At 40.6% G+C, this 26,318-nt stretch overlaps 1 protein-coding gene across 1 annotated transcript in view; it reads right to left on the minus strand.

Moving 5' to 3' along the window:
* cth (cystathionase (cystathionine gamma-lyase)) overlaps positions 1-22,446 on the minus strand; it is a 46,079-nt gene extending 23,633 nt beyond the window's left edge. The window contains exons 1-4 of the mRNA XM_039767830.1: positions 22,223-22,446; positions 6,462-6,543; positions 4,381-4,476; positions 900-1,009 (exon numbers count right to left, since the gene is read on the minus strand). Coding sequence (XP_039623764.1) covers positions 900-1,009; positions 4,381-4,476; positions 6,462-6,543; positions 22,223-22,384 — 450 coding nt within the window. The 5' untranslated portion in view covers positions 22,385-22,446. The remainder of the gene's footprint in view (positions 1-899; positions 1,010-4,380; positions 4,477-6,461; positions 6,544-22,222) is intronic.
* Positions 22,447-26,318: the final 3,872 nt, after the last annotated feature.

Genomic DNA, 26,318 nt, shown 5'->3' on the forward strand with positions numbered 1-26,318 from the left:
CTTCGCCATGAAAGAATGAAATTCAAGCACAGGTAACACAAAAATTAAGAAAACTACTATAAACAGTTATTAATTTAAAAACTCTTTACTATATTGAAACCCAGTGAGAGTTGATCAATACATTTACCGAAGCCATTCAATCCAGTCATGGAGAGTAGGAAGCTATTTTGGCAGAGCCACATCACACCTTTTATGTTCATGCAGGAAGAGTGCCAACTTAATAATAATTATCCTATCTAGAGAGTTGAAACGCACCAATTGTCATATGTTAATATCTTTGTTTCAATTGCATTATCAAAAAAAAAAAAATCATGAGTTAGGGTGACCAATTCTAACCAACTTGTGTTATACTGACCAGAAGATTGCCTATGCCTGTTATATTCTGTTTTTTTCACGGTGGTTATCACTGCTACCTCAGTGGTCCACAAACCACAATTCCATTCCTAGCCTTGTGAAATCTGCAAGTTCTAGGTATTCATTCTAGTTCATGCACGTCAGGATAAGTGTGATCATCCAACATAGGTAAGGGTGAGTGTGTGCATGCATGGGTTTACATTTCAATTAATTAGAATTCTACTTTGCTCCACATACTAACTGAATGGACTCCAACTCCCAGTGTCCTGGTGATGAAATAAAGTATGTTCATGAAAAGTATGGATGAAACTGGCCCCCCAGTACAGGTCAACGTGCCCTGTGATGTACTGCCATCTCACTCATTCTTGGTTTCCACTGTGCACCCAATGCTGCCAGAAACAGGCTTCAATTCCCTGTGGCTCGGAAGTGGAATAAGTTTAGTAAGCATATGAATGAACCGAAGATGGGGAAAAAAAATGTATTGGGATGTGAATTCAGCCAGGTTTTGCCATTTTAGTTATATGGAAAGTCAGTCTTGTTTTTACCTTTGTTTCTGGTTTGATAGCAGACTTCAAACACTCCAGATCTGTGCAGTCTATAAAAGACACAGTCAAGCCCATAGTTTGGGCTACTTCTCTGAAGTACCGATTGGTGCCTGAAATAAAGGATGAAATTAAGAAATCTTGTGTTAAACAATGCAATGTTAGCCAATTTTGCACAGATCCATAACCAGAGTTTTTTATTAATCATATTGCAAATTTGGCACAGTGCCACTCTTATTTCCAAAGCCATTAGTAGGATGGCACATTGCTGAACAAATGCCACGATGAACCTTCCATTTGCAGCCCAACGGTAGTGGCAACCTGCCCCACAATGTAAATATTTGGGGTTCCACACAATCCCAGTGTCTTCACAAAACATCCATCCATCTATTATCCAACCCGCTATATCCTAACTACAGGGTCACGGGGGTCTGCTGGAGCCAATCCCAGCCAACACAGGGCGCAAGGAGGGAAACAAACCCCGGACAGGGCGCAAGCCCACCGCAGTCTTCACAAACATGGTTTATATGAATTTGCAACATGAAATTGTGTTCTAAAGTTAAGTGCTTTCTTTAAATTATATATATTAGTGGCCACTGCTGCTCCCCCAACACCCAAAACAAACCAGAGCTTTTATTTGTGGGACACTCTCTTCCTTATTGAGTATTTCTCACTCTGGTGCCTTACAATGGAGGGAATGGGGGCACAAAGGAAAAAAAGCTTCAAAAATGACCAAATACATCCATTCCCCAAGCCAAAACACTTCGTGTTTGTTGTGACAACAAGAGACATCTGGAAAGAATCGTTTTATGGCATATTTCTGGTACTATTTTTCCCCCATGGTAAGGATACGTTTTCTGTTCGCTTGTGTGAATTGTAACATAAATAGAGGCTAATCAAAACAAAAGCAACCATGTGGCACAAAAAGTTTTCTGTGATTTGGTCTTTCAAGAGGGGTGAGGGTGGACGAAAGGTTAATTGTGTAAGAAGACTAAGTTCTTCTAAAATGGCCAAATTTCATAATATTGGCATTTTATAGCTCAAACATGACATGTCAAAAATATTTTATAATGTATGTGTAATCAAAAGAAATCAGATCAATACACGAACACTGATGGCTTTACTACGTTTAAGATTTTCCTCCATGACCCATAGACTGAAATATAAAGCGCCGGTGTGGGCAAGATATTTGTTCTTAATTTTGTGATTAACTTTAGAACACAATTTTCGGTGGCAAATGCATATATAGCAATGTTTGTGAAGAAATAACTTGGACTTGAAAAATACCAAAAACTTAAAGTTTAATGGAGTTAGTAAAGGACTGGGTCTGGCAAAAAGAAAGAAAAACCAAAATTAAGATTCAACATTTTGGCAGCCTGAAGTAAACTGATGTTGAATAAGCTAGAATCACAATGGAAACTTAGAAACTAAAAGCTATGAGCCTCTTGCTTAGAAAGCCAAAGCTGACAAGCGTTTCTCTTTGTGAGCCGGAGAGCGGAGATCCAGTCTGCCAAGCTAAGCACTGCGCCCCGTTTGCTTAGGAGCAGCCAGGACTTTCAAACTCTTTGGCCAAAATCAGTGATGCCTTTTCACTATAAAGTGGCAAAAGACAGCAGAAGGCAAGCAGAGGAAGCGGCAGCACAGCACAGATAAGGGTCACGCTGCGGAGAGAAAGATAACCATTCACACTGGCAGGGCATGCATGGGCAAGGCACTTGGTGTGATGGCTGTTCAGAGGCACACCCAAGACAACACTGCCATATGTGCAGGTTCCACACTAAGAACATACACCATTGTAATGGTTGTTGGGTGTATGAACTGGGGCGTCATTGGCAGTTTGTACCTTTCCCCAGTTTTGTTAACAGTTGACTGGATTTGTAATGCCAGCCAATGGTTCATGTGGAAGGGAGCACCTGGCTTGGAGGGCCAAATAAACCGTAAGGGGGAGGAGCCAACTATACTTAAAAAGCCGTAGCAGGAAAAAGGGGGAGAAGAAGGGAAGAGAGCGCCAGATCGGAAGAAGTCAGACAGACTGTAAAGGATCATTAATAACTGTGGATATTTAAAAGGGCTCTTTTTTCTTCAATTCTTTTCTTATAATTTTTTGTGTATTAGTGGTTTAATTTTCTTTAGCGTGTTGTTTCACGATTTGTTTTTATAATGCTGCACCACGGTATTACATATACTGTTGCTTTGTTTGTTTTGTACATGTTCCTATCTACAGTATAGCAACATTTCTCATTTAACTTAACATCTGCTTCTGTTGAGATTTCGTTTGGGTTCTGTACTTGTTGTGGTCAAATACGAGAGTAGTGTTGGTCCCTCACGCCCCAGATCCTTTTTTTCTCCTTACTGTCACTTTAGATCATCAGTGCAGTCTCAATAAGCTGAACACCATCATTCAATGGTAGCTCTCTCTCCGTCTACTGCTCATCGCTGGAGGATTTTGATGCAAGAGAAAGGATGAGGAACATAGATGGATGGCAGAGCATGTGCAAAGGAGTTTGATATGGGTGGTGGTAGTGATGGTGCATAATCCTCAATCACACTGCTTCGCTTCCCGTCAGGAATCCACATGGCAAGCCAAGTGCAAGATGAAGTACAGCTGCAAGCTAGACCACTTTGGATGGCCCTTTTGTTTGTAATGGTGGTATGGTTAGGACACCACCTCTGACTTTGCCACCACAGTTGGCCCTAACAAGAGTTTACAATACCCAACAGCATCAATCAGGAGATCAATGATCTCACACACACACACACGTTAAGGTGCAGACTCAATGGATGGCAAACGGACACAGGTGCAGGTGCACCAGTGCCAAACAGACACCAAGGCAGAACTCTTGACCAATGAATAAAAGGGAGAGGTTGGTGTTCAAGTAGAAACTTCAATCCCATAAGGTTTTAGTTTATAGTTTAGGATATGTGGCAAGGATTCCAAGTAAATACTATTTAACAATATTTTAAACAAAACAGTCATGTGCTTTGCAGGTTTTGAGAATACATTGAGATAACTGACCTGTGGATTATGTAAACACAAGTAACAAGATTTCCACAACCTTCTTTTTCATCTTATGGACGTTTTTCATATCATTTGCCGTAGTATAGCACAGGTAGCTATTGGCTTCAATTATGCCACAATTGTTCTTCTCTCCATTCTTTATGGAGAACATGGAGATTAAAATAAAAAATATCCTTGGCCACCACTACAAACGACATGGGGTAAGTAACACATTAAAAAATAAAACTTAAAGTTTTGCGTTGATTATTCCTTTAAAACATCCCTCTGAAATTTGACATATGGTACACAATTTCAAAGTGAAAGAAAAATGGAGAAATATTTCTGGGAATTTCAATTACTAAAGGAGGGGTTGTAGTGGACTGAGGGTGCCCAAGAGCTGCAGACCTCCAGTGACCTTGTGGTAGAAGACAGAAAAAAAAAAAAATATATATATATATAAAATAAATAGGTCATAGATTAACCTACCTCCATAAACATCATTCATGCAAACTATATTGTCGCCGCACTTCAAAAGATGTGCAATTGTCATTGTAGCTGCCAGACCAGATGCAAAAGCAAAACCTACAAGACGACAAAAAACAGATTATAACCTGCCAGTAATTTCATTTACGTTTCATGAGCCAAATCCACTATGATCAAGCACAGCTAGCCTAAACATGCAAAGATAATATACCTTAATGAAAGAGTACACAGGATCATCTATATTAAATCAGTGTACTATGCTGTTTTAGTCTTATGTTGTTGCTTTAGGAGGAAGGAAAAGGAACAAAATAAGGATCCCTGGAATGGAACAAGACATGGAGGAATTCTCAGACTACTAGAGGACCACAGAAGGTGCAGCACCTTCGTCAGTGCAGCCTAGTGAGGGAAAAAAACAAAAAAAAAAAAAAAAGCATTGCACAACAAAGAAGACGGTTCAGTCCCCGACTCAAACTCACTACAGAGACCAGAACTTATAAATGTATAGATTGTTATGGTGGTCTACTCGTCAAAACATCCTTTGGGATGATGTTTGCTATTGAAAATCAGAATCTAAAAATAAAGGCTGGTTGCTCGCCTTTTCCATCCTCTCTAGTGATACGATGCATGATCTCACCAATGAAGGAAGCAGATAAGCTAACCAGCAACTAAAGGTTTGTTAAAGCCATGCTAGAACACCTTCTACACAAGGCCACACCATTTTCTCTTCTTCATTCATGTAACACAGGATAAACTTGTTTTTTTAATGACACACACGATGCTACAACTTTAGTAAAAATCAGTTCTGACTTTTGTCAGACTTAATTACATTTTCCCAAGTGTTTAACATTCATAAATTTGAGAACGGAGCTCAGATGGAATGAGCCCAAACCAAAGGAAAGCTGTAAGCCTGTAGTCCCCTGAGCTGAATGAGATCTCCTTCGGCTTCCCTGGTTAAGATGGTTTCTTTCCACACTCCATTCGGAGTGCTGTCTCGAGTTGGTATTCATAGAGCCCGGTAGGTGAAACATGGACACTGTAGTGATGAGAATTGCATATTTAAAAAAAAATAAATAAATAAAAAAAAAAAATAAAAATGATCCATTGCAGGAATGTGAAGGTAGAGTCTAACCAAGCTTTTGTAAAGCACATGTTCTTCCTATCCTAGACTGACAGTAGGTAACAAAATGGACTTAACCGAGCACAGACTGATTATGCTTATCGAGGAGTTTGAGAAAGTTGCATAATTTTCCAATAAACTTAATAATGAGAATTTTGAAATTAGCAATCTATGTAAGCATAAGTAGCACATGCATGTAATCATTTCAAGATATTCTGCATATATTAAATAGGGTGTGTCTGTGTTTCCGTCCTGGTTGCTATGTCCCCATTATTCCAGTAGAGGGTGCATCACACATTTATTTTAATGCCTTATTATTACAAATGAAATGCACCATCTGTTAGATTAACGACTGCAACACATTTATTATGACATGCATTACAAAATACATTGCGATAGATGGTGCACTGCAAACGTTAACTCGGAGGTCTGTGTTGATTATTTAGTCTTCAACCTGATGGGTAGCACAGCTAGAGACCCAATAAACTTAGAAGATGTCCAACAGAAAGAAGACTAGTCAGTCCAATAGCCTCTTTTGGGTGGCTACCCAGGTTAGCTGCCCAAAACACCCATTCGGAAACATCAAAAATAACGTAGCTAAATTAAGAAACCTTAACATCATTTCATGTGGTGACCAAAACTTCACACTCCAGATGCAGTCTCACTATCTGGAATACAATGCTTGTTAATAACTAAATGAGATAGGAGTAAAATAATGCGACAAACCAACATAGAGCAAAAAAAAAGAAAAACATAAAATTATGATTTCACAGCAGCCGCCATATACCAGTATATACTCATAACATCAGTTCATGAGGTATTCTAATATTCACTTGGTTGTATTATATATATTTATGAAAAACAAAATAAAATTATAAACTAAATGAAATCCAAGTTTAAAAATTATTGCTTTACATATTTGAGAGAGAAAGAAAAAGAGAAAATTAGGAAACAGAGATGAGCTTACTATATTTGGCCTCATCCAGGGCAGCCACAGCTGTCTCAAGGCAATTCCGTGTTGGGTTTCCAGAGCGACTATATTCAAAAGCCTACAGGGAAGAAAGGCAATTTTAAAATGACAACTTTTGCATTTTTTTCCCCAAACTTTTATAAAATGTAAGCAAAAACAAAGCAAATACGTCTAATGCTGTTGAACAACTTGAAAGAATTTCTCAATTATGTAGAACAGAGAAGTGCGCATGCTTCCAAAATACACTCTCCAACACGCGCCGTTTTACTGCAGATCAAACATTAAGCTATTCTGGTAACTTTTACCTTAACAGAGGCTTAATGTCATGATTGAGGGCACACTGAGTTACTGTATGCAGTTTATGTGTAACAGATTAAATGCCCTGGGACAGAAGCTGTACATAATCCAGTAAGAAAGTGCAATTAACAAGTGGAGAAAAACCACCTCAGATAAATTATTTGATGACATCAGTAGAAAGTTCTTGACTTGAACTACTTTGTAGAGCGAACAGGCTTACTTAATCAAACATTTTTCTCAAATATTGCAAAAAATGATACAAACAATACAGAAACACACCAGACATTGCACAATGGGAGAGGACACAAAACGGGTGTAGCCATCACAAGAAGAGCAGTGAAGGTCTAAATAGTAGCCAGGTGCCTGCACTCTGACATCGTGGTCAGTTCTTTTTTTGCTGAAAACTATAAGGAAAGCTTTAATTGGTGTACATATGGATGATGTATTGAATGCTCCATACAAGAGTCTTCTGCATAAACGGTGTGAAATTAACTGGCCAGTGAACTGTGCCTCGCATCCGAGTCATGGTGCATGTATGCAGGGTCAAGACCAAGGTGAAGGCCCAATGGATTGCAAGTTTTTTGCATGACAAACTTTAGCATTATATAAATAAAATAAATACAATTTTTGGATGTCCACTTTTTCCTGTAAAGCGACATGGCACCTCCAGATGAATAAATTGGAATAACAACACAAAAAAAAAAAAAAGTGTTTTTTCATCGGGACAAACCAGGAAATGGATACACATTTGAGTTACCCTAATAAAAAGCATGTCATAGACAGGATTGAATGAGACGGTCACTAATCGTACTGCGATCTGAGGTGTGCCAGATTAGTGAAAATTGCGGAGAATAGAACGATCACCTCTAAACAGTAGCTGTACACCTCATCATACCCATTAAAAAACACTATGTAAAATCAGTTTAAGTTGGATAATAAAGGAATCAAACATCAAAATGAAAAAGCAAGTAAAATTCTATGAGGAAGTAATGTACTGTACAGGAAAAATACAGAGAACCCCAAAATTAAAAATGGTATGGTACCAGCAATTTGGTATTTTCAATACCTGAAGTAAACATTAGGCTCTCTCTCAATCCCCATAATGACATATGCCCCCAATGGCTTTGACAGGCTTGGGACTTGAGGCCCCCCTCTTGTGTTGCAGAACTTCGATGCGATACTATGGAGTGATGCACCTGGGAAGTGGCTATAAAGTGCAATGCAGTGGTGTGAACTGTAGCGTAATCGAAGTTCACGGGCTCCCCTTCATCCCCCTATAGCTTCTATGACTTTATGGGGTACCCCTTCATCGTACGGTTTTGAAGCAATAAGAACTTTGCGGAGTTCCCCCCCCTTTTATTGATTTTTATGTGGTACATAGCACAGCACCCTTATTGCTTCATCAAGCTTGCAGCTTCATGGGAGATCCCTTCCTCTTGTTGCTTCAAAGCAATCGTGACCTTTATGGGGAATTATTGGTTCATTGCGGTACATGATGCAGCACATCAGGGTGGCGGCTATTAAGAGAGATGCCATGCGATGAAGTGCAGCACAATTGGGAGTTTATTGCAGATTTAACAAGAATTCAAGATTAGCAAAGGAACTGGATTATAGGGAGGCAGATTACTGAACATTTAACAGTAGTTTAAAAAAAAAAATTGTAAATGCTACCATTAACGTAGTTAACTTAAAATCCTCCCTTGCAATATTTATGGCAATTTGCATGCAGCATCAGTTTACTCAAATTTAAATTTGAGTGGTATAGTTTTATAGCAACACAATGCTAAAACAAGGTTACGGATAGCAGTGTATCCATTTTAGAATACATTTACTTGTTTAAAGCGAATTTAAGCTCTGATTAACCAAAGAAGTGAATGTACTCTACTTATTCAAAAAAAGAGGATACTGGTCAGATCAGAGTTCTCTTTAAAATTATGTTTTATGTCCATTGTGTTGGTTCATTAGAACATTTCCTGGATACACATCACATGGAAACCTCCAAACAAGTAAAGTTCTAGAAACATAAGCGATGGGAGACAAATCCAAACAAAAGGTACTTCCAGTTGACATATTTTCATGCTGTAGGACAAAGTGGGCATTGCCCATTAAGCTGGGCTCTAGTGGCATATTTAACAGGGATGCAGGAATCCAGCTGTGTGAAATGGAGGCAAGGACAAAGACCTAGAATACTAAGGATGTCAACTAAGACGGACAGGAGAACTCGCCTATTAAAAGACATTGACTGTGTAACTGGAAGGGTCCAGTCTGGAGAAAGTTCAGCCTTCCTTTAAAATTATATGCAAAATAAGTGGGAAGAGGCAAAGAGAAGCCCAGAGAATTGTCAATTAAACACAATCACTGAAACTCGCTAGGGATTCTTTATGTTTGTCAAATTGTTTTGTTCCGTTTCTTAAAATGAGTGTGCTTCAGTTATCTTGATAAAAGTCTAAAGGCTGGAGTTCCCCCACAACAGAGGAGAGTATGGTAGATTATGTAAGAGCCTTACCGAATTATTGGATGAATGACTGGTATTCCCAAAGGCAAAACGGATAATCAATTAACCAAATTTAAATTTTTTCCCCCAAATCACACATTATGTCATCCTCCTGGGGTGGGGGGTAGGGTCTTTTTTTTTTTTTTGTGGTTAATAATCAATAAAAGTCCTACAATGCTAATAAGATCCATCACAATTCTGCAGTTTCCATGTGACTAAAGGTGTCCAATTTTGCTTTAAACAAACAATGCATATAACAAACACGCACACTCCCTGTACTCACAGGCCAACCATAATTGTCTTAAATTGTGCCAGGTGCCAACAGACACCTCTCCCAATTTCATGGTTGGCTGCAAAGAGCACAGAGTTGTTGCTCTCTACCTTGCCTAAAACAAAAAACAAGAAAACCAGAATGAACGGTTTACGTTTTTTAGATTTATTTATTTTTTTTGCAGATGGTGTGAATCTTTTCTGCAAGAAAGGTTCCAGTAAGAGTGGGAAGAAGCAGCAGAATTTTCTTGGCGGGTTGCCTGAATCATTCGTGCAGTGGGTAGACTCTTGTCACTACTTGCAGCATCGAGGCGGGGTTCCTTTACATTCTGGGCTGTGTTACAGATCAACCACGTCAGTGCTGTAGTCCGTGTACACTGGCATTCATCCATCTCAGTGCCACGATGCAATCACCATTTACTCCCTCCATCCCCCCCAGGTGTCGAGGTACGCTGCCAGCAACAGCAGCCCAAGGTATTTGTGATGCGTAGACATTAAATTCAGAGCACAAACATGTCACAGAGGTCCTAGAGAAAGGCAGCAGATGGTACAGTAAAGGGAGAAACACACATCTGTGTATTTCAACCCAGCAATGCAAAAGATAAACAAAACTTGAATATACAAAAAAAAAGAAATAGCTTAAAGAGAGACTTGAGAGAAAAAAAACACAAAACAAAATACACACATAAAATTGTAAAAGAGTAACAAAAGAAATCTGGGAATACATCCATCCATTATCTAACCCGCTATATCCTAACTACAGGGTCACAAGGGTCTGCTGGAGCCAATCCCAGTGAACACAGGGCACAAGGCAGGAAACAAACCCCAGGCAGGGCGCCAGCCCACAGGCACACACACACGGGACAATTTAGGATCGTCAATCACCCAGTCCTGTGATAAAGAGTTCATTACTATACATAGATAGACAAAGGTTTGATCTTCATAGAAAATAGTATAATTGGATAAAAGGGGGGTTTGACGGTTAATTCTTGTTATCATTAAATTAGTTCAGATTTCTGTCTGTGGAGGAGGAAAGGAAAAAAAAAAAAAAAAAAAGTTTCCCCCCTTGCCTCTCATAGTTGGTATTGCACCCCCAGGTCAGCATTTTGTCTCCCTGTCCAAGACTGCTACACAATGACAGGGAGAAAGTTGGTCCCATTCCCCATGCAGGATTCTTTTCAGGTGTGTGATGTTTGAGGGGTTTCTTGTATGCACAACCCGTTTCAAATACCCCCAGAGCTTCACAAGCAGTTTTAGATCTGGACTTTCACTTGGCCATTCCGGAACCCTACAGGTCTTTCTTTTCAGCCGATCCATGCTGGAATTTAGTGGTATGTTTGGAGTCACTGTCAGGTTACAAGGTCCACTTTTGGTTAAACTTCAACTTTTGGACAGATTGCCTCACATTATCCTCAAGTGCCCTCTGGAATAATGAAGAATTCAAGAAGTTTGAGTGACCTATTCATATATTAATTATTGAGTACTGTAAAAAACCATGGATGAAACAAGATTTAAGTGTGAATCATCCATTCATCATCAAACCCGCTATATCCTACCTACAGGGGTCACGGGGGTCTGCTGGAGTCAATCCCAGTCAACAAAGGGTGCAAGGCAGGAAACAAACGCTCACACACACACACACACACACACACACTAGGGACAATTTAGAATCGCCAATGCACCTAACCTGCATGTCTTTAGACTGTGGGCGGAAACGCACACAGACACAGGGAGAACATGCAAACTCCACGCAGGGAAGACCCGGGATGCGAACCCAGGTCTCCTAACTGCAAGGCAGCAGCGGTACCCACTGCGCCATCCTAAGTGTTTATCAAAAAAACACCACAAACACACCCTATGTGGATGTTCTTCTGTGTGCTGGTTGTTTCTCAGTGCACACGTTTACAAAAAGGTCCCGTTCACTCTTCAGTGTGCCTTTTACTGGCACATCCCTATTGTGCACCCAAACAATAGCACAGCCAAGTCAGTCACATGTGCTCGTGTTTGGATGAAGCAGTATTTAATACCTCAGGGTATTCCAAAGTTGGTCCAGAAATTTGTGTTTTAGTTAAATAAGATATGAGAGACAGTAATTTGTATTTGAATTTATATTTAAATAAACCCAACCCCGTTTCCCTTCACAAAAGCATTTCAAATGCATTGCATTACTGCATAAAAACAAAGAAATCTCTGATATTACATTATTAATACCACACAAGACATGCACAACATAACGTTTACCATTTTCTAAGCCACTTAATCCCGAGCAGGACCCCTTGGGATGAAGCCTAATCCAGCATGAATAGGGTGCAAGGCAGGAACAACTAGACAGAATGCCAATCTATCACAAGCGGGGGCACACCCACCAGGACCAATTTAGTGATGCCAATCTGCCTAACCTGTATGTCTTTATCCCTTTGCCTGCAAGGGTACCACCAACCCACCCCACCCCACAGTCCTAAATTCAAGTTCCACACAGGGAGGACCCGGGACATGGACCCTGGTCTCCTTACACAGAGGCAGCAGTGCATTGTGCCACCCCAAGATAAGTAATCCCCCCTGTAACTACACCTGAAATGCATGATGCAGAAGAGCTGGTCTATGAACCAGTGCATGATGGTGTTGGGGTTAGGGGATATATAATAGATATTGCTGTAGATCGACACGGTGAGGAGTTTGCGTGTTCTCTCATATGCATGAGCCTTTTCTCCTTCACTGCAGATGGGCAAGTTAAGTAGGCAAGATGTCATTTTAGTTTGAATTTGATTTTGATGAGGTGGTCCACTTTGGATCTCGGGCACACCACACTTTGCTCTTGCCATCACTCTGATCAGGTTCGTCTTTGTCTCTTCTGTACATAAGACCTCAATATGGCCATTCTGTTTTAGTGTCTAATTAGTTGTTTGCACCCTTGCAGTGTGGCCTCTGTATTTGTGTTCATGAAGTCTTCTGCTGATCGTCATCTCGGACACACACATTGGCATCCTGAAGACTGTCTCTGATCTGTCAAACAGGCGTTGGGGGCTTTTTCATTACTATAGTGAGGATTCTTATGTGATTATCAGTGGAGGTCTTCCTAGGCCTACCAGTCCCTTTGCGATTATGGAGTTCAGTGTGCTCGTCGTTCTTCATGATATTCCACACAGTTGATTTTGGTTATCGTAAAATTTTACCGATGTCTCTGATGGTTTTATTTTTTGTTTATTAGCCTCACAATGGCTTCTTTGACTTTCATTGTCACCGTTCTTGTCTACTTGTTGAACAATGGCAACTATAGACTCCAAAGGGGAGAAGCAGCCTGCACTTATGAAGCAATGAAACACACCCGAGTAATCTATACACCTGTGACGCCAATCGTCCCACACATTACTGTGCCCTGAAATTGGGGCACCATGGATAAAAAGTATTGTCATTTCTACATGCTACGACCGAAATCTCTCCATTATAAAAAAAAATCCTGGAAAGCAAAAGCAAGGCGACGATACGCGATCTTCTCTGAAGTTCTCGGAAGACATTTAAAAGACCCGCGAGACAAAAGAGACTTGCCATGGAGCGCCGCGTGGGGACCATAAACATGAGACTTGGTGCCAAGAGATTGTCCCAGGGCCGTCTCGCGGGGATGTGGAATATGAGATTCCTCCAAGACACGCCCTACTTACAAACTATCATATAAGAGCACACCCTTCAAAAAACACTCAGTCGTGTAAAAGTACGTAGCACACACACATCCTGTGCTCTCAGCACATATAAAGCGTATAAGGACAATACGGAGAATAGAGACCCAAAGGCGTAGGAGAGAAAAAAAAAAAAGGCAGATAAGATTATGAAAGCAGTGGAATTCGAAAGGCTCAAATGATGGTGCGATACACATGCAGAGAAAAGGTAAAGAATATGAAAGCAGTAAAATTCAAAAGTATTGTAGCGTCCCAGCCAGGTTGAGGCCTTTTTGGATGCAAGTGACTGTTCGGTCCGATTGAGGGAGGGCGGAGTACAACACGGAAGACTGATAGCGGGGTACTGATTGATGCAGTAAGCAGGGGGGTGAGACCCAAGGGAGGAGAGGGCACTAGAAAGTTGTGTTTGGGGTTACGAAGTCGGCAATTGTTCAAGTAAAACGTTTGTGACACTGTTTCACGTCAGTCGCTACATTATCAATAAGAAGATAGTAAAGATCGCATTAGCGCAAACAAAAGGTGATTAATCATCAGGACCAGGTGTGATTAGCAAAAATAGCCGGACAAATCGAGGTCAGAAATAAAAAGGCAAAAGAATAGACAAAGTCTTTTCGCATTTACATCATTCAATGCACAAAACGTGGATTTACATAATGAACCATACGCTATGAGAATCTGTGGTCCCAGTACAGTTAAAGCAACGACAAGTTGAATTTCAAAGAATATACAATTCGGTCAGGTGTATATTGATGATCACGGAGAAGTGATGCAAATTTTAACAGGCAAAAAGATAGGTAATGTACAGTATATATTCTGGGAATAACATTACACACCAAAGGAGATTGTGATATGCCATTCTTATTAAAATGTTTACAGTTTACCATGAGAATAGCTTTTGCTATGACAATTAACAAATCACAGGGACAAACATTAGAAAAAGTCAGATTATTTATTAGAGAAACAGAAACAATAGTCAATCACGGGCAGTTATACATTGCTTTGTCACAATGTGTCTCCAAAAAACATTGTTTTTAATGAAGCTTTGAAGTAAAAATGCAAATAATGAAATTGAAATAATTGAAATAATTGCAAAGAAAAAAAAAAAAAATTTAAACTGTATATCCGATTAACCAAACGCAGGGGTTGGCGAGCAAAGCCCCCTAGTATCCTTAAATGAAAGTCTGCAATGTGCACTTTAAATGACGTCTGAAAAGTTTAACTTACACATTTTTCCTTGCTCCACAGTTTAAAATTATATATTTGTCCCAAACATTATGGAAGGCGCAGCATAAAAAGGAAGCCGAGAGATCCTGTGGGATTGCAGCGGCCCTGTACCTTTAACATCAAGTTATTATGAGTCTATTACAAAACATTCGACTTACAATCAGATTTCCTGAAGATAATTTGTAGCTTTTAAAAATTCTTCAGGCTTGTTAAGACACATGTGCGGAGTAATGGTGTTTAAAATCATGCAGCCTTGCAGAAGGTAAAACAATTATAAAAACTTGTTAAAAAGTAACCAAGCTGCAATGCCATGTTTCAGTTTTATGAGAAAGCAAAAAACTGAAATTTATTTACATAAAATTAAAATAAAAAGAAAAAAAAAAAACTCTGCTCACATTTCAATTCAGCAGACCACTGGTGTGTATTGGGGAAAAAAAAAAAAAAAAGATACAGATCTCTTACTTTAAGCATTAAATACTAGAAACTAGCAAACAAGTATGTGCAGATGTCTCCTAGTGGATTATTATTATTATTATTATTAATCCGTTGAATTATAGGGAAATGCTTGCTAATTAAAAGGCAAACATCAATTGTACAAAACGCCCATCAGATCCAACTACAGTACTGCAAAACATGAGCATGGGAAAGGCTAACACAGTTGCAGCTTATTAACAGCTTTAGTTGACTAATCTGGTTGCTTTCTGCCAAGGTAAAAGTACGTAAGGCAAGATGCCAGCCTCATACAAACACAACCGTCAGATACCAGCCAGCCCTGATCGGCCACTGATGAAAACAGCGAATGCAGAGACTCAGGCTACCACAAAATGACCACATCCAAAAATGCTAGATTGGCAGCAGAAAATTTAGGAATGTGAAAGTTATTTCATTGTATGTTACAGACAGACCTCAGTATGTGCGTCTCAGGAACTGCAGGTCTGACATTGTGGTCAGCAACACAGAAGCACCGCAGGGGACTGTACTTTCTCAGGTCCTGTTCAGCCATATACATCAGACTTTCAATACGATTCAGAGTCCTGCCACGTGCAAAAGTTAGCTGATGACACTGCTATCGTGGGCTGAATCAGGAGTGGGCAGGAGGAGGAGTACAGGAAGCTAATCAAAGACTTTGTTAAATGGTGTGACTCAAACCACTTACACCTGAACACCAACAAAACCAAGGAACTGGTGGTGGATTTTAGGAGGCCCAGGCCTCTCATGGACCCCATGATCATCAGAGGTGACTGTGCAGAGGGTACAGACCTATAAATAAGCTGGAAGTGCAGCTGGATGACAAACTGGACGGGACTGTCAATACTGATGCTCTGTTTAAGAAAGGTCAGAGCAGACTATACTTCCTTAGAAGGTTGGTGTCCTTCAACATCTGCCATAAGATGCTGCAGATGTTCTACCAGACGGTTGTGGCGAGTGCCCTCTTTTACGCGGTGGTGTCCTGGGGAGGCAGCATAAAGAAGAAGGATGTCTCACGACTGGACAAACTTGTTAGGAAGGCAGGCTCTATTGTAGGAATAAAGCTGGACAATTTAACATCTGTAGCAGAGCGACGGGCATTAAGCAAACTCCTGTCAATCATGAAGAATCCACTGCATCCACTGAACAGTGTCATCTCCAGGCAGAGGAGCAGCTTCAGACGACAGACTGCTGTCACCGTCCTGCTCCACTGACAGACTGAGGAGATCATTCCTCCCCCACACTATGCAACTCTTCAATTCCACCCGGGGGAGTAAACGTTATTATTCATAGTCATTGTCTGTTTTTACCTGCATTTTTATTACTCTTTAATATTGTTTTTTGTATCAGTATACTGCTGCTGGATTATGTAAATTTCCCCTTGGGATTAATAAAGTATCTATCTTCTGGTTAACTTTCTACACATTACCTTCATTGGATGAATCAACAAAATTTTGAAGGCATTTATACTTAATTCAAAGTGACTTACTAGTACAGTGCACTAACCCTTTATCTGTTTCTTCTGCCGACTAGTTACGGAAATTCCACCTGGCTCCAATGACATCACTTCCGGTTCCGGGCTCGATGACATCACTTCCTCTGCCTGCCATTTTGTCTTTCCTAAATCAGTTCCGTCTTGGACTCTGTTCTGAAAAGATTTCACTGTTCTGTTTTTGAACAAATCTTGCATTACGCAGGGTGGCTAGCGCAAGCCTTTTTGTGGTGTCTGTCCTTCATTTGCCAATGGGTAATAATTGTTTACTGTGGCTTAGAGAAAAGCCAAGCAAAATGACACCTTTTATTGGCTAACTAAAAAGATTACATTATGCAAGCTTTCGAGGCAACTCAGGCCCCTTCAGGCCCCTTCAGGCAAGATGTGTGGTTTGAAATTGTTTTATAGTTGTAATTAGTTAATTATATAGATAAAACAAAACCACACAATCACACAATTATCCAGCTGTGCTAACCTAGAGCCCTTAAGAAGGGGGAGAGTCTCCTGAACAGCACGGACTCCAGCTATTTGGTTATAGCTGTTATAATGTTGCATAAAAAGGGTGAGCGGGCAGATCCAAGCAACTATATACCAGTAAGTTTAACATGCATCACAGGACAATTAATGGAAGGAATTATTAAGGATAAGATTGAGCAGCCCATGGCAAAAACAGGAGATTTTCGGAACAGTCAGCATGGTTTCAGTAGAGGGAGGTCGTGTTTTACTAAAATGCTGGAATTCTATGAGGAAGCAACAAACGAATATGATCAAAGTGCAGCACATGATATTAACAATCTCGACTTTCAGAAAGGATTTGATAAGGTGCCACATGAAAGGTCGGGCATCAAACTAAAAGAAGTGGAAGTTCAGGGTGATGTCCTTAGATGAGTGTAGGATTGGCTCAGACACAGGAAGCAGAGGGTGATGGTGCGACGAATGTTAAGAATGGCGTTCCACAGGGGTCAGTGCTGGGGCTGCCGCTATTTTTAATTATATAAATGATTTGGTTAGGAATGCAAGTAACAAGCTGGTTAAGTTTGCAGATGATACCAAGGGAAGTGGATTGCGGGTTATTTGGAATCCGTTAAATCACTACAGAAGGATCTGGACAGCATACAGGATTGGGCAGATTTTTGGCAGATGAAATTTAAAGTATCAGTAAATGTAAAGTTTTACTTCCTGTGTGTAATAATATTTGAACACAAATTGGGAGGTCTGAAAGTTGATAGCACACCTTATGAAAAGGATTTAGGAGTCGTAGATGATTGAAAAGAAAACGGGGACACAGTTGGAAACTTGTTAAGGGTAAATTTTGCAAAAATATTAGGACATTTTTTGTTTCACAGAGTACCACAGACACTTGTAATAAGCTACCAAGTAGCATAGTAGACAGTAAGACTTTAGGGACTTTCAGAACTTTACTTGATGTTTACTTTAGAAGAACTAAGTGGATAGGACTGGTGAGCTTTGTTGGGCTGAATGGCCTGTTCTCATCTAGATTGTTCTAATATTCTAACAAGACAGGATTGCTAAATGGGTCAATGACTATATATTGCGAGGGTTGACCAGGAGCCTTTCCTAGTTGGGAAGGACCAGGACAGATAGCATGCACAGGGCATGGTCTCCCCAGGCCTGTTCGACAGCAGCGCTCCTGGGTTGAGGTAGTGCCACGGATTCCCACAGGGCATCATGGGAAATGGACTTCTTAGACTCAGCCCTGCTGGGTTCTTTATCTGGCTCTCAACACACCCAGAAGTGATTCCAGGACAGGACTTTGGGACACCAGTTGTACTCCTGGGTTTTGTATAAAGGAAGTGGCCTCCTCAGTCTGGGAGCCAGAGGCAGGAGGAGGAGGACAACGCTTGCAGGGAGGAGTGGGAGTGCTGAAGGAAGGCAGAGAAAAAGACAGAAAGTTAGAGAGTGCTGTGTAACTGTGGTTGTGGTGTTGGAAACACTCGATAAAGAAGAGTTTCCCACAAATAAAAGCTCTTGTTTGTGGGAGACTTGTGTCCATAGCTCATTTGTGTCAGGTGCTGGTGGCTACTAATATACAGGGCGAGTCAAAATTACATTAGCACTAAAGGATAATTTTTATCTCGACCACACCTTTCCAGGTCGTGGTGGACCACAGCCATGGCCTCCACACTCCCCAGTTTTGACACCCTGTGATTTCTGGTTATGGGGTATGATGGAGCGCGTATATAGCAGGAAAGTTAGAGATATCAATGACGTGAAGGACAGAATATGGACTGGGTATCATCTATTCCCCACAAAATGTGTGTCCAGACTTTAAATGGTAGTGTTGCTCATTGTTTTTTGTGTTTTGAACATGGATTACGAACAGGCTGAGACATTCCTGTAAATCATCTTGCATATAACATTTGAATGGCGGAAACAATTTATTCACAAATCATAACAATTTTGACTCACCCCGTGTGTGAATGTATGTATGTATATTATATTATTAAAAATTGGTGTGATCCTCGTTAGATTTTCAAATTGGTCTAAGAAATCTTTGTAATTGATTTTACAGATTAGGTGAATTGGAAATGCTAAATTGGCCCTACTGTACATTTGGTGTGTGTGTGTGTGTGTTCACCACACAATAGGATTGGCGCCCTGCCAAGGTTTGTTCTTATCTTGCCACATGGGAAAACCCATACATCCATCCGTCAGGAGTATTTCTTAGTTGGATGTAACAAATTAAACCTGAAGAAATTCTATTATTTATTTAAGATTGCCGATTTGTGAAAACCTGTTCCAGTGTTCATTGGCAAGGAAAAGCCAAAGTTTCTGCAAGAGGCTGTAAAACGAGGGGGCTCAGAAGTTTATCAAGGAGCACAAGTCTCTGTAAAGTAGAATCCATTGACTGTTATTTTCCAGTAAATTTGCCAGCCAGGAGCAGCAGTAAAGTCATACTTTGTCAGACTGAAGATCCCAGTACCGTTCCTGGGATCACCTTGAATAAGATATCTGCCACCTTCAGTTATCAGAAACAAAAAGTGCAGCAAGCCACAGATTATACACCAGGAATACCAATCTCTCAATAACAGGAAATGTGCGATTACAAAGCACAAAGAAATGGTTGTTGAAGGAAAATGGCTGAGTATTTAGTCCTGTTTGCTGCGTGTCACAAGGCCTGAGCTACACTTCAAATGCTAGATTAAATGTAAATCAAATGGGGCATCTCAAGTGATAGCTGCTAATATGCTACGTGTAATTAGAAATAATGGGTTCTCACAGTCGTTTGCTAACTCAGGTGACTTAGAGACCCCTCAGGTAAGTTGTCAATACAGAGAAGGGAAAACAAATCTGTCCAACATGATGGTCCGGTTCATTTTATTTACATAGCCGTCTGTGGCTCGTCCCAAATCAGTATTTTTGAAATGACACTTTCTTTGCAAATGCCACGTCGATTGTGTTACACACCTGCCACATTTTTGGCACTGAAAGAGCACATCATAACCACCACTGTTCTTGCACAAACATTGCACAATGCCTGGAGAGTCAGAGTCATTATAAAATGTACCAACTCAGACTAAATGCAAATTGCAATGTGTGCTAAAAATTTCCAGTTCTGCTTATACTAATTTAACTAAACTAATTTTATTGGTAAAAATATAGCCTTTTTTTAGTTTTGTATTATTTAATAAATATGAAAAAAAAGCCACAAATGGCATCGCTAAAGCCTTTAGCCCCTAAACCTTAGAAGGTTTAAAAGGTGCCTGATGATTTTTAAAGAGTGGTAGCACTACTACCTCGCAGTTAGGAGACTCCAGTTCGCTTTCCAGGTCCTCACTGCGTGGAGTTTGCATGTTCTCCCCGTGTCTGCGTGGGTTTCCTCTGGGCACTCCGGTTTCCTCCCACAGTCCAAAGACATGCAGGTTAGGTGCATTGGTGATCCTAAATTGTCCCTAGTGTGTATGTGTGTGTGCCCTGCGGTGGGATGGCACACTGAACGGGATTTTTTCCTGCCTTTTGCTGGCCGAGATTGGCTCCAGCAGACCCCCCGTGACCCTGTGTTAGGATAGAACGGGTTGGGTAATGACTGACTGACAATGGTAGTGATGAAATGCCATGTATGCTTTCAGTGAACGTGGCAAATACAATTAGTCCAATTACAAATTGAAGATTTCGGAGTTGGAGGTACCATAAGTGAAGGAGTTAGAGACAAGTCGAAGGTTCAGTGTACCGACTACACAGCCCTACAGTACATTTCAGATGATCCATGCAGTTTCTGGGGAGGTTCTCTGAATGACAATGCTTTGCTAGAGAACATCGAGATAAGCAAGGGTGAAATAAGGTAATATGAGCTCCTCAGCTAGAAGCCTAAACTACCGGAAGGCTTAATCAGATTAGAATGTGGAGAAACCAGCCAGGCCGAGGTGCCTCCTTTGTGCCAGAGTTTGAATGCCTGGTATTACAGGAGGCTGTTTTTCCAGGATGTTCTTATAATTGTAACACTTCACGAAGAGGGGCCTCCACTCTGAATTTGTGAGAACATCTAAACCATTCCAGAATGAGTGGCACAGGGCTATTTATTCAGCTAGCAGTCAGTGAGGCCCCTGAAAACTGTGCAGTTTGGTCCTTTTTCAGAGAGTACAATCAGCCTATTTAATTTCAACATGTGGTCCTCTAAAAATTAAATCCTGATCCAGCAATCCCCTGTATGTGCTTACTTTCCTTGTCATTAAATCGGATACATTTAGATATCCGGCACTAAAACCAACATTAGGTTGAGTAGCAGCCAGCATACTATTGATCGTGGTCTAGTAGGTTGCATCAGTTTGATGAATTAGTTTAATCTGGAAATTCAGGGTTCATTCACATCACCACATACATTTATATACACTCTCAAACTGAATTTGGATCACATTAATTTGAACAAAAAAAAAAACACACCACCACAACCAGGGTCAAAACTCGGAACCACTTCTTGGGGCAGTGCACTTTTGCATTATCACTTACAAACAACAAATAAGTCACACTACGATTACATATTGAAAGTCTGGACACATTTTCAATAAAGCATGTAGTTCTCCTAATATCACACTAAAGGAGTTTCCCAAAATTGTGTCTCTAGGCGTAGCAGTAGTACATAATTTTAGGGTATTAACCATTTATCCATGACAAGCATAAGGGCATAACCAGAATCTCCTCACACTCTTCAAAACACGGCAACTCCTGAAAGGTGGCAGTGTAGGCAAATATTTCAAAAGGGTATACTGCATATTTAAAAAAAAAAGATGGTATGGTTAAAAAAAGGCATAAAATTAGAACGCTTTGAAATGGGTGCTATTCTTAAATGCTGGATGCAGCATTTTGAACAAAATCGGGGTAAAGCAAATACAATTCGTTATAATAATTAACTCTCCTACAAATCAAACTTTAGAAACAAGAATAAAAAAAAATCTCAAAAGCAGAAAACATTAGCGGACAAAGAAAAAGTAATGCTTAATAAACAGAACTAAAGTAGCGGAGAAACATTTACAACGTAAACACGATTTAAGAGAATTACCAACCAACTAAGCTTGCTAGATGGTGCGTGAGACTGGCACTGTTTCGTAAGGCAACTCTCTCGCGTTTTCACTCTGCTAGTCATCGCAGCCGGATGCCAAGGCAGAACATACGCGGGCACGAATTAACGTGCGATCTGGTAAAACTGGTCTCGTTAAAAAGTGGACAACGTGAAATCATCATGAAGCTCAATAGGTAACACCAAACAAAAGGAGCCTTAAGCGAATATAAAGAGGAAGGGGAAGAGACAGGCAGTTAAGTGAACGACACGTGGAGGAGAGGATCACAACGTAAAAGCATTGCTCGAGGGCAAATCACTTACCGCGGGCTTTCCGGGTTCATGCTGTTTGAACGTCGTTGACAGAGATATTGGAGGTACAACAGCGAGGCACTGCCACTGTTCGGGCTCTTGTCCCACATGTACTGCTTGAGTAGCAAAAGATTTAAAGGGCGACAGGAAGCCTTCTTTTGTAAAAGAAGCCATTACTGCAACAACCAACCACTTCGCCGTAGCAACGAATCAGCACTCTTCTCAGAGCGCATGAGAACATCATTATAAATGAGTACCGACCAGAAAGCATCCTCCAATCATCGGCGCGGGCTTACACGGACTGGTGTTTGATTTGCTGGCCTAAGGGGGCGTGCGGACAACATGATTGGACCAGATGTTTCAAGGTCTGTTTTGGTCTATGGAATAAGGGTATACTGTAATGCTGAAACACGTTTGGGTTTACAGTAGGATTCGCACAGTGTTGTCTCCGCAGCAAATCAGTTTACGTGATGGTTAATATTTCCGGCCTGCCTAGCAGTGTGACATAATCTGAAATTAATGCATAGCAACGTTAACACTGAATACAGTAAACACTGTACAAGATAAAACTACTGTAACGTGCAGTGATTTTTAGCACTGAACAATAAATAAATAAACCTGTTATTCTAACATCAAAAGAAAACCCAGTACATACGAGGTGTGATAAAAAAAATATGGTGAATGTTTAAAAAAAAATTACAGTAAAAGACACTTTGCCACTGATCAGAGCTGTAGAATTGTTTGAAAAAGTAGCTGCGAATATGCACCTGACTTTATACTCGTAAAACAAGGGTGAAATATTAGTTGTAGCTGCTTTGGGAATTCCATGTCAAAGTATCTAAACTAATACAGCCGTTGCAGCTTACCGTGTATCAAACTGGCTCATTCGCCTTGTGATCGTCTTCTCCGATACACCATATAGATCTGCAATCTGTCGTACTTTTAAACCGCATAACAGAAGGTGTTCTATTGACTCAGCTGGAATGTCAAAGGATGGACGTCCAGAGCAGGTAACTGTGTCACCTGAACTGGAGTGTAGTAGAGTCCGTACCACCCGTTCTTCGATAATTTCAAAAACAATTTCATCTATATCGGAGCCTAAAAGGGCCGCCAACATTGTAATTTCTTCCGATAAATCTTCAATTCAATCTCTGAAATACGTAATATCTTTGGCAGAATCCATTTCATCGGCAGTAGTAAGCATTTTACTAATTCTTGTGCTATCGATTCATCAATCAGTAACTAGAGCTTTGACAAGTGAAAGTGACAGTTGCATTTCAAGTCGTATTTCATGAAGGTTTGCAAGAATGTTACGGACAAAATGAAATAAATAAATAAGCAACAAAAAACATATTTCGTGACACATTTATTTATTTACGCTCTCATTTCATGACATATTTATTTATTTAGGCTCTCATTTCGTGGCACATTTATTTACTTATGCTCACGTTTCACGGTACTTTTATTTATTTACAAATTTATTTAATTAATTAATTTTGTCCGAAATATTCCTCCATACCATCAGTCCTTCTCAAAATATTCCCCTTTACTTCAAACACGCTTATCCCATTGTTTCCCCACTGTCTGGAGCAGTTCTTTCGTGAGTGTTTTTAGTTCCGCTGTCGTGGCTGCCTTGATGTCCTGCACGTCAATCAAGATCCAACATCAAGGTGATGATGGTGTTTTATGATCTTGATGTAAGTGTACAAGCCAAGTTTGTACCCAGGAACACTAAGGGGAATTTTAAATATTATAAAGGTTTAGGAAATGATGTGAGAAATGGGTAAACGTTTTCATCCGCCATCGTGGCAATGCTCCCTTTCAAACATTGCTTCTGGTACAGAAATTTCTGACATTCACAAAAGAGGACATCTAGAACTGCTTCAGAAAGTGGCAAGAACGATGGGGTAAGTGTGTTCAAAGAGAGGGGGAGTATTTTGAGGGGGATTAATGGCAATGAGTCTTTTACTGTAATCATGTTTTTTTTTATTTAAACATTCACCATATTTTTGATCACACCTCATATATGACACTTGTCAAGTAAGACTTTGGGATTCCTGCATGTCCAGGTGTCTCTTTCCTTACCATCTTTGCCTTTATACTAGTAATTAGTTGCACTGTGGTTCCTCGTGAGGTACCAGGCAGTGAGTACCCTTCAAAGCCAATATGGAGCCCTATACAAGGTTCACCACTGGTGTCTCCCCACAAATGGCAAGGAAGTAAAAATCACAGATGTGGCAATAGAACATGGGCGGGTGTAGCCATTAGTGTCGCAGGAATAAAGTCTGTGGTATGATGCATACAGCAGCATGTCCACCTCAGTGTATCAAATTCTGAGTCTGTGGTATGCTACCCCATTGTGAGGTGGTAGTGCTCTCCCTCTAGGTATTAAGGGTACCTCACCACTTGCCTTAAGTAAACAGCATCCTCCCCTCAGATTTTAGTGCTACATTACTTAATGGGCTGACCGGTGCTTGTACCAAAAAATCAGCATTATTCTCAAACCTGCGTAATTTAATTCAGGAATTTAAGGGGGTGCATTGCCTATCCCAGCAGCAGTGGGCAAAAGGCAGGAATCAACCCTGCCCCCTGGGACTTGGCAGTGCCCACCTATATACAACCACACTTTCATATTCCAGCTAGCCTAACCAGCATATTTTTTGGGGATGTAGGAAGAAAGCTACGCAGACGTGGGGAGATTGTATAGAGTCAATATGGACAATGGCTGGGTGAAATCCTCCTATAATTTGTTTTCCAGTGGGTGGATTTCATGTGGAGGCTGGATGTTCTCCCTAATTTTGTGTAATTAAATTATTTTTTTCTTCCATTGTCCTTAGACATACTGTGTCAAGTACAAGCGCACACAGGATATCTTCTGAGTTCTCAGAAACTGAATGATCCCACTCTGAGCCATAAGGGGGCACTCTGAATAATCACTTTTCCCATTTCCCCTCACAATGAGGATGTGAGACCCAGTTTCATTTCCATAAAGAAGCTCTTCCCCTTTTGGGTTGGTATAGCATAGACCCAGAAGCCATTGGAAGTCAGAGTTTTGTAACTATATATAGATGGTTCTAGGCTATTATTCCTAGTGTCTCAATTTTATCTTATTTGAGTCTTCACGACCATAAATCTCTGCGGATCATCTTTTGGGGGTTCCCCTTTGGGCATTCACCACCAATTGTCATCCCAAGTGGGCAGGGATTCCCATTCAGGAATTCCTTCCAGTTTTCTTGTCGTTTCCTGGGGGTGAGAGTTGTGACCCATAGTTTAAGAAACACAGTTCTAAGGACTAACTAATTATGTGAGTACAGCAGTCTTTGGACCTTTTTGTAATGTTCAACTTGAAAAGAGACTGCCAGATGGTTTGTCTGTTTATTTAGCTGAATTTGTAGCAATAATCATTAAGCCACAGTGGGTTAAAAAGTGAATCCCAAACAGGCAAATATACGTTCAGATTCTATGTATACTGCTCAAAAGAATTAAAGGAACACTTTTTAATCAGAGTATAGCATAAAGTCAATGAAACTTATGGGATATTAATCTGGTCAGTTAAGTAGCAGAGGGGGTTGTTAATCAGTTTCAGCTGCTGTGGTGTTAATGAAATTAACAACAGATGCACTAGAGGGGCAACAATGAGATGACCCCCAAAACAGGAATGGTTTAACAGGTGGAGGCCACTGACATTTTTCCCTCCTCATCTTTTCTGACTGTTTCTTCACTAGTTTTGCATTTGGCTACAGTCAGTGTCACTACTGGTAGCATGAGGCGATACCTGGACCCTACAGAGGTTGCACAGGTAGTCCAACTTCTCCAGGATGGCACATCAATACGTGTCATTGCCAGAAGGTTTGCTGTGTCTCCCTGCACAGTCTCAAGGGCATGGAGGAGATTCTAGGAGACAAGCAGTTACTCTAGGATAGCTGAAGAGGGCCATAGAAGGTCCATAACCCATCAGCAGGACCAGTATCTGCTCCTTTGGGCAAGGTGGAACAGGATGAGCACTGCCAGAGCCCTACAAAATGACCTCCAGCAGGCCACTGGTGTGAATGTCTCTGACCAAACAATCTGAAACAGACTTCATGAGGGTGACCCAAGGGCCCCATGT

The sequence above is a fragment of the Polypterus senegalus genome, chromosome 10 (genome assembly GCF_016835505.1).
Source record: "Polypterus senegalus isolate Bchr_013 chromosome 10, ASM1683550v1, whole genome shotgun sequence".
NCBI classification, from domain to species: Eukaryota; Metazoa; Chordata; class Cladistia; order Polypteriformes; family Polypteridae; genus Polypterus; species Polypterus senegalus.